The 9,817-nt window shown below is 41.0% G+C and overlaps 1 protein-coding gene across 1 annotated transcript; it reads right to left on the bottom strand.

Moving 5' to 3' along the window:
- Nucleotides 1-146: 146 nt before the first annotated feature.
- On the bottom strand, nucleotides 147-8,182 carry LOC116730599 (digestive cysteine proteinase 1). Its single transcript, XM_032579943.1, has 11 exons — nucleotides 8,015-8,182; nucleotides 7,557-7,616; nucleotides 7,382-7,474; nucleotides 5,897-6,069; nucleotides 5,049-5,310; nucleotides 4,765-4,960; nucleotides 4,162-4,355; nucleotides 3,988-4,079; nucleotides 1,593-1,754; nucleotides 1,209-1,398; nucleotides 147-1,127 (listed from the first exon to the last, which is right to left on the bottom strand). The coding sequence occupies exons 1-11, from the start codon at nucleotides 8,058-8,060 to the stop codon at nucleotides 940-942; spliced, it is 1,656 nt and encodes a 551-aa protein (XP_032435834.1). The 5' UTR covers nucleotides 8,061-8,182; the 3' UTR covers nucleotides 147-939.
- Between the last annotated feature and the right edge of the window lie 1,635 nt (nucleotides 8,183-9,817).

The following is a 9,817-nucleotide window of genomic DNA, read 5'->3' as shown; positions in this document are numbered from 1 at the left end:
TCAATATTTTCAAGCTTGTGATTTTACCAAATGTTTGCGGGAATACTTCTGCAGGCATCGTGAATGTGGAAAGTTTTGACATTGAATGAAGTGAAGAAAGCACGCCTTAGAGCCTGAGATGAAGCAGAAATGTCACTGCAAGCGGAGAACTTCCAGCGTTTTTATTGTCACAATTTTGTCAAATGTGTAACGATCAAGTGGAAATGAATCAAGTGTCATGAAATGTATTTTGTATAACTGAAATGAAGGCGTAGTGCCTTGGTGCCTCCAGCAATAAACACGTTTGAAACGAAACAAAAATAAAGACGACATATTTGTGCAACTTTTGCAAAACAATACTTTTGGAGATGCACCGATCCGATATTATCTGTATCGGTTCCGATATTGAAATAAAATTCTAGATCATGAATCAATGGCAACGTGCTTGATCCACAAAGACAGATCTATTCAATACAATTCTATGCTTTGTGCTCTGAGTGATGTCATACTCTAGAATTGCTAGCTGAACTTCCTGAGCCATTCGAATAAAAGTTTGCTGAAGTTTAATTTACACATGTTCGACCAAGATAGTCAACCTATTGTCTGTCAGTTTACATTGCCTGCTACACTCCTAATTACACTGACTTAACAAAAAAAGATTTGCAATGCTATTGGTGTCTTTAAGTGTGCTGTAGTGGTACAAAGTCATAAAATAATTTTGTAAGTCAGTACTTCAGTCTGTGTTTAAAAAAAAGGAAAGTTCTACGTTAATTCAGCACTGCTTTTCTGTATCGGTATCAGACGATATTAAACCTTAGATATTGTGATTGGAAATGAAAAAAGTGGATCGGTGCGCCCCTAAATATCTTCAGGCTGCTTAGACGCTCACACCAAACATAAAGTGTCATTCAGACCCAGGCACTGACAACAGCGTAAACATCAACAACAAACAGGAAGTATCTAGGCCAGAGTGACGTATGTAGCGTCTGTAGTGACTCCGCAGTTGTTGTCCTTCGTAGACATCAGGATGTAGCCGTCGTTGCCCCAGTACGTGGACCAAGAGTTCTTAACCAGCCAGTACGGCTCCCCGTTCAACGTGCCGTATCCCACCGCGAGCACGGCGTGGTCCAAATCGTCCGTGGTGTTCCCTGAATCGATAACGGAATGGAACGTTAGCTTGCAGACGGGAACAGAGACGTCCGGAACGTCCGGAGAGACGTAAAGCTCACCACAAGCCGGTTCGTAGTAAACGCCGTGGCTGTAAAAGACAAACGATCGGTGCGAGGCGTCGATGCTGACGGCGGCCGGGCCATTTTTGAAGAGGGCCAACCTGAGGACGTCCGCGTCACCCGATGTCACGTTGGTGTAGCTTTTGACGTGGGCGGTGAGCTGCGACGAGTTCAGATGGCAGAATCCGTTCTGTTCAGGGAGGGGGGAAAAAAAAAAAAAAACTGACTATGGAAGAATAAAAAAATGTGACTGACCTCAGAGTGGAAAATCAGTCATCAGTTTTTTTCCCTATAACACCTCTGAACGTGTTTGAGGTTTTTCGGCGATATGAAACACCTCCGCAGCTGTTAAAAACCTCCGAGTTGTGATGAAGTTCGGCTCACCATTCCCATGTAGGCGCCGTAGGTTTCCGTGGTGGCGATGCCTCCGTGTTTCATGATCCACTCGTACGCTCGCCACTCCTCCCCACCGTCGCAGCCGTTGTTGCCAAAGCCCCAGGAGCAGTCCACCAGCATCTGCTGGGACAGGACCTGCAGGGAGCCCGTCTGGAAGAACAAGGGTCAAAGGTCAGCTACCTGGTCTCACCGCTACGGTTTTGGGGGGGGGGGGGGGGGGAGGGCGGAAAAAAGGGATTATGCTAAAGATTAAAAACACGCATTTATTGTTGATTCTTTCAATAGAGAGAGAACATTAAGCCACACTTTCTCTTCTGTTTTATAAGAGATATTCTAGTAGAACATTTGATTTGATTTGATTTGATTTGATTCAAAGAGTAAAAAAAGTAGCTTACAGCTGCACCGTTCTGGCTGCTGAACACTTTGCATCACTGCATCGCACAGATGAGATTCGCCCATTTATTTAGAGACAAACATTTTTTCATTTCAAAGTTCCAGTTTTTTTTCCCAAACCGACATTCCCAGATGTAAAAATTTACTTTATATTCATCTATGAAAGATAAATACAAAGGTTCCCCCATAAGTTTATTACTGTTTAATCAGTACAGACTGCTAAGGAAAGATGGAAGGAAACACAGAAGAAAAGAAGGAAATAAACAAAAAAGGGAGGATAACTTCTAGGAAATATGAAATTCTTCAAAAGTTTCTCCTTTCTTATAATCAGTTCTTCAAACACTTCCGTAAAGTTTATCCAGGGAAACATTTAAAGGTTGTACATCTGAGCCACTAATTAAGGAAACACACAAATCTGCCTAAAAGACTATGACTTGAGCTGAATGTAGGCAATGGTGGACATTTCACTAAAAACAACCGTCTCAGCACTAGCTTTAAAAATTCATACAAAAAAACCAGACAAAGTGGAAACAATTTCTCACAGAATTTTTTAAACTATCCAGCAACCCTGAACACGTGTTTAACAACCGATTTATAAACTTCTCTAGATAAAGTGAAACCGTCCTCAAACAGACAGAAACTTTCTTGGACCGGCTGTTCCTCCACAGATCTGCAGAGCGATGCTGTGAGACGGTCTGGAAGTGAAGCCGGCTGTGTTTGTGAAGCTGCCGGTGAGGACCGGGGTCACCGCTCTGCGCAGGTCACCGTCCCACTGCGGGAGGGGAGCGCCACATCCTGGCAGATGTACAAAGCCGAAGCCCTGGGGCCCTGGCGATACACACACACACACACGGCTCTCCCTCCGAGCCGGAACATTGCGTTCCTGCCACCGCTGCAGAACAATTAGGCAGCACCGACTCTAAGAAGCTCCCTGATCGAGCTCGACATCTGTCGCCCCTCCCACCCCGTTCCCGACACGTCTGATAAATGGGGAGAACTATGAAACAAAACACGTGAACGACTTTAACGTGTTCCGGTCGATAATTTATTACCTTAACTGAAGCGTCCTGAAAAGAAAAGCGCACACAGGCTCCTACGCAAAGCTAATACTGATTAGTCTGATGAAAACAACTGGAAATATAATCTGTAAAATGTGGTGTGCATTTGTATTCCTCCACATTTTACTCCAGTTACCCCTGAATAAAATCCAACAAACAACTAAATTAAATTCTAACAAAATGCATTAAAAATTTGAACAAAAAAGGAGAAAAAGTTTAGCAGGTTTGATTACTTGCAAACCATTTGTCCTCTACTGGACCTGGGCCACGAGACGTGATGGAGAGCGACGTGCGTGCGAGACGGAGTCAAAGAATTTGCTCACTTCGACAGGGTGCCATCAGATCCCATAATAAACTGCTCCCATGTTTGGATCGGTTGCTAGGCGACGCAGGAGAAGGAATGCCTTTGAAAATTGACAGCCTTTAAAGCAGACACTAAACATACTTTGCATTAAAGCTGCATTTCTTTACAGGTTTGATGTGATATTCTAATGTTAAATGTCATGTTTTTATTAGGTGCAAGTGGAAAATAATCAATATTAACAAAAATAAAGGCTTTCAAACGTCCATCTGAATGTTTTGATCTATATAATGTGCTGGTGATAGAGTTTCTGAAATAAATTAGCTTTTCAATAATATTCTAATTTGTTGAAAGAGTCTGTATGTCACTAAGGACTCAAATAACTTGATCAGTTTTGCTTCCTATATGAAATGTATTTTTATTATTATCATTCGCCCTAAATGCAGTTAATGATAAAGTGATGCCAGTTTTTTCTCTTCATCAGAATTAAGAGCAGTGAAAATAGTGAATAGATGAGGCGTTGTGCTGAACATCTGCATCCTCAAAGAGAATAGGAAATTAGCCCATCAGTGGAAAACATTGGAATGGGGTCACTCGCCATGCTAAAAGCTGCTTCTTAATTCTGCCTCACCTTCAGGAACAGGGCGCCCTCTACTGCTCCAGTGGTGGCAAAGCTCCAGCAGGAGCCGCAGATGGCTTGGTCCTTCACTGGAGTCACAGCACCTGAAAATGGACACAGGATGAGCAAAAAGTAAAGTGCTGACAAATCTGACTTCAGGGGAAAAGATTAGCGTCTCAGGCGTACCGTACAATCTCCAGTCCAGAGACTCGGGTACTTTCACCCCTTCGTACAGCTTGGTTGGGAAGGGGAGACCCTTGTTTGGGGTCTTGCTTCGTTTTCTCCCCCTCATGGTTGCCATCTCCGACATGGTGCGGTCCGACAGAGAGTTCAGAGCCAGGGAGAAGGACAGGCCAGCTCTGTTCTTAGAGTGGACATACCTACAGCAACAAGGAAACATTACTGGAGACCTTTCCACGCCATAATGGTTAAAAATCAATAGTTGTAACAATTTTGCATCAAAGTCAAGGTAAGACCTTTTTGTATCTAGCTAACTAACTTTTTCCATCTATTTAGCTGTTTTGCATCTATATTACTATCTTTTCTACGTCTAACTAGTGAACTTTTTTGCATCAATCTAGCTAGGTTTTTTTTGCATCCAGCAAGCTAACTTTTTGCATCTCTCTATCTGCAGCTGATGACTTTTCTATATCAAGCTAACTGTTTTGCATCTAGTTAGCTTTTTTTGTATGTAGCTAGCTAGCTTTTTAAAGGCCTTACATTTTAAGGCCTTAATATTTGATGCATGAATTTAAGACATTTTAAGGATGCGTGGACACCCCGTTTAACCTGAGGTTGTGAAGAAAAGCATGCTCTCTCTTCTCGTGCTCCATGTCGTCGCCATACTGACGCTGGAACTTCTCCTTGAAATGACTGAACATCTTCTGAGAGTGGCCTGAAGCCGAGGTGTGGATGAGTTCTTTCATCGGGTTAGCCAGCAGGTGGTGCTCCGCCCCTGGACCTGGGAATCCCCCGCAAGTCATCCCTTGACGGAAAAGGAAGAAAACGTAACTGCTGTCGCCATCGGATGATTCTAAAATGTTCCCGCTAAATCCGACGGCTCGCCCTCAAACCTTCAGGCAGAGAGAAAACTATGGGGTCAAAATGGGTGCTGAACTCTTTGTAGTCCACCAGGTACTTGTCATAATGGGACCCCAGCAGAGTGTTGTATCCCATCATCTCGTAGTGTAGGGGTATGGAAGTGCTTTTCTGTCCGTCTGCGCTTTTCTCTGCATTCGTCACCCACAGTGTGTAGGTGTTCTTCTTGTAGCCCACGGTGGTCACGTTCTGCCAGACTTCGCACAGCGAGCCGCCGTAATACTCCATCCTCAAGAACTACAGAGGAAAACGGCAGGGTGAGAATGAAATGCTAACCTAAGTGGATGATTAGCATTTTTGCTATCGCTGATAACTTTCTACAAAGTAAAGGCAGGCAACTTCAGTATGTTCTGCTGTTTGAACATGTTGTTGGTTGTGAAAACGAGGACAGTTGGGGTGTGTAAACTAAAGCGGCGCCGCTTGTTATTCTAATTACAGTAGTGATATTTTAAAAGTATTGTCGCCAAACTTAAAGAAACATACTGTTAAGCGGCAGGCTGTAGGCTAATATAAACTTGTTAAAATATAATGATTTCAGATATTCAAGTCTGTTTTGCAGTTAGTAACACAGTTTAGAAGTGTCAAAGCCTTACAAAAAATATACAAAATCATCCACAAGAACCATCCTATATCTATAATATTGCTAGTTTCTTCATCATTTTAGAGACCCTAGCATAGCTGCTGCTTACATAGTTCTAAGCCATCTATTTCACTGTCAAATTTTAATGCTAGTTTAACTTAAGGAGAAGAAGAGTTTTAAATGTGATCAAACTGATACCCTGAAATGTCGTCATTGGGGTCAGTGTGAAGAACGCAGCCGTACCTGGAAGCCCCGCACGTCCGGCAGCGACGCTTGCGGCTGGACCGCTTCGTCCTTCGTGCCGTTCACCTGAAAGCACTTCATGACGTTTTGCTCCACCTCTGTGGTCTCAGGAGTGATTTTATAGGAAACACCAAACTCCTGCTGAGCCGCCAACTGGTAAGTGGAGACCTGGCCTGGTGAGAGGGAGCCACAGAGGGAAGCTTAGAGCGACGCAGAAACCACTAAACCGACACCGGTGGTCTGCGTTTACATTATGGATCGAGTTAGCTTCCTCATTTTCTGACCGCCTGCGGCAATTTTATGGCTCACATTTCAGTTGGGAAAGAGGCTTTTATACTTCTTCATGTTACAGTCAAAAACATTGCTTTGTTTTTAAAGTTACATCTGATTGAGCAAATCACAAGTAAACCTGCTCTGGTAATCAATTAGTGGCAGGATAAATTAAAATGAGCTTGAAAATTTCCGGTCTGATGATTTATGCATTTTGAAGGGATTTTTGTTTACAGAGACGTTACAGTCCATTTTATTTATTGTTTTGGTTGTCATGTTTTATTTTGGATATTTAAAATGTCTTCCACTTCCAGTATTAAGTGTTCCTTACAAAATTAAAGTATTATTGATCTTTGATAGAGCAACCTTGCATTATTAGGCCATCATTAATATATTACTTGAAAATGGTCTCAAAACAAAAAGGATTATCATTTATCGCAATCATTTCTGAGGCCTAAGCAGAAGGTTGCGCAAAATTGTAATGAAAACAGACACTTTTGTTTCCCCCAAAAAGTGTGGTGTACATTTATATTCCCCAAAGTAAATTCTTTGTGAAGCACTTGATGCAACTAAAGAGTTTGGGGTATTTCTCCATCAGTTTTGCATTTCAAAAGACTGATTTGTCAATTCTTCTGCTCAAGCTCAGATATATTGACCAGAAACCTCACTTTTCAGATCTGACCACAGACTATCAATCGCCTTTAGGAGTCGAAAAGGATATAGATACAGATACATATATTGACATTTACAACAAAAGAGCAACAGTCCAAAACATAGCATCCACTACAAGAGTTTGAAGATGCAATCCTTTAGATTTCAATTTTAATTACATAAAATGCCAATACAACTAACTGAAGGTGGAGACAAATAAAAAATAAAAATCTGAATATGTTAAGAGTGTGCATATTTTTGAAGTGACTGTCAATTTCCCTTAAAAAAAAATGCTTGGTCATTATATTTTATATGTCTGAAAAATACAAATCTGAACTCGGGTTCAATAAAAAAAAAAACCCTAAAGTGATGTGTGTCACATGAGTTAGCTGGTCAAGTTCTCATTTCTTTTTAACTTCCTGTTCACATTTGATGATGCCGCTGAAGTCTGGCTTCTTTTCACTGACACAACAGGATATCGGGTTTGGATCCATTCAGTCCATATATTCCTTTAAAACACAGAATCAGCTGTAAGAGCCTTCTGCCTAAGGTCTATTATCTTACCATGATAATAGTCTATACGGCTGGACTTTGCTGCGAGGTCAAACCAGCCCTCAAATGGCTCCAAAATCTCAGCATAGGGCAGAGAGATCACACCTGCAATGGCAATGAGAAACCTCAGAGTGTAAGGATACAGATCCCTGTCATCAGGACTAAAACCCGCCATTATCCAGCTTACCTTTGACGTGATAGGTGTCCCCGAAGTCAGGAAGAGAAGGCACAGCTTTTGCCTGTGTGGCTACAAAATAAGCCCCCCAAAAATAAAACAATGAATGTCACGGATTTGGCATGTAATTTAATACAACCAATGTATCAAAATAGCATTTTTCCGCCGTATAAAACACAGAATATAGACACTCCTCGTTGTGAAGTGTTTCAACTCAGCCTATTACCCAAAACAGCTGAGTAATAACAACACATGTCAAGCTTTGTTGTGCGAATTACAGTTTAACAGCATAAAACGTAACTAAAGCACAAATTATCATTATTACTAGCTGTCAGCTAGTGGCTAGGAACGTTATTTCAATAGCTGCTACTATGCAGCAATAACGCCTCACGCTAGCTCCTTTAATAACGGGGTTCACGCAACCTTCGCCGACTGAAAACACGCGACGGGAAAACAACGTCGTCTCTTACCGCTGGCAGCCCAAAAAAGAACAACGGCAACGTACAAAGGCCGCATTGTGTCTGAACCAGGTTTAAAAAATACGGAGACGAAAAAAAAAGGAGCCGGACTACAGTAAAGAAAGACGACAACACATGACTCCAAATGCTACCCAGTATCTCTCGAAACACTCGATAAATGAACGCGAAATCATTGACGTCCCGTCTCGACCAATCAAATCACAGACAGGAAAGGTGTTGGCCAATGAGATATCAGAGGCGGGTTCTAGTGTTTTAATGTCATGTGACATGGGTCATATGACCTAAGGTGATCTCCGGGGTAAGTTGAGCAACTTTCTGCTGTTCTTTGCACATTTCTAACCGACCAAAGGTGCAGTTTTTTTTTGTGTGTTGATGTTTCGAAAGTTGGCATAGCTTTAGAGGGAAAGTTGGGGAATGACTTGAGACACTTTCCTGACTGTTGTGTCACTGTAACATTACAGATACCTGTTGTTTGTCCAACTGTCTGCAATCTAAATTTGTTGTAAAATCAACTTGTATATATCCATTGTCTGTATAGCCATTTGTTTGCTGGTGTCTATATCCAGCAGTCGTTTGGTCATGTTTTTGTACTATGGAAAGCTGGAGCACCCAGAGAGTACCCTCACATTTACAGGGAGAGCATTCCAACTCCATTTAGAATGTTTACAAATAAGTCTCAAAAGTATTAGTCTGCATTAGTATTTAATACCCAATCTGATGCCCTTAAATGAAACCCAGTGCAACCTAATGGCTTTAGATGCTGCTTTAATGGAGTCCTGATCTCTGTGTAAATCCAGCTGTTCTGTAAAACATTAGATGGTTTTTTTTTTAGAAGGAAATGAAGACACTGTTAATGTCATTAGAAATTCTTATCTCTAAATTTTAAGGGAATAAAACATATAATAAATAAAAACAATAGCTAAACTGAATATTTTAAAATGTCCAAAAATAGAGTACCTTTTACCACTGCAAACCTAACAAGACTTGACCATTCACCTAAAACTAACAGACGCCACCCTCATGGTTACACATGGTGGTGGCGGCATCTTACTGTGGAGATGCTTTTTTCCCCCAGAAGATATAGGGAGCCAATGAAAGGGTGATTTTGAAAGAAAAGCTGTTAGAGGCTTCCAGCAAGAAAACAACCATAGTTTTTGTTCAAATACGCTTCCAACAAAGCAAAATTGGAGTAGTTTTGTTTTGCCAAACGCCTCGTAACACTGTGCACTCAAGGCCATTGCTAAAACCTGTATGAAGTCTCAAATTTAAAAGCATTACTGTTAATACATATTGTTCTCTTAGGACAGAATAAAAGTGAAAACTGATTTAAACCAATTTTAAATATGCCAAGGAAAAAAACTCGAATGGATAGTGAAACTGGAAATAAAATACAAAGATACATTCTATCACAAACATAATTGTTATTCATGTAAGGATTTTAATTCTGTGTCTTATTTTTCTTGAAATTATTTGCTACCATAGTTGCATAATTTTCCACTTTTTGTGAAATATAACATAAATTAGCTTTAATGGGTGTTGTACCATTTGTTTTATATGAGGAATGTTACAATAGTCTTATATGACTGTAATCTCTGTTAACAACTAAACATAGACTGAGGGGGGGAAACAATAAGTCTGATGTATCTTTTAAAACTCTACTTGTGTTCACTATGTGTACATCAACACAAATCCATAACGCAACATCAACACTAGATGTCAGTATATTACAGGGCATGGCTACACATAATTGGAAATATGTTCCTCATGATCTGAGTCCAGGGTTATTCTGGCACA

The sequence above is a fragment of the Xiphophorus hellerii genome, chromosome 13 (assembly GCF_003331165.1).
Source record: "Xiphophorus hellerii strain 12219 chromosome 13, Xiphophorus_hellerii-4.1, whole genome shotgun sequence".
NCBI classification, from domain to species: domain Eukaryota; kingdom Metazoa; phylum Chordata; class Actinopteri; order Cyprinodontiformes; family Poeciliidae; genus Xiphophorus; species Xiphophorus hellerii.
This window is presented reverse-complemented; position numbering and strand designations above follow the sequence as displayed.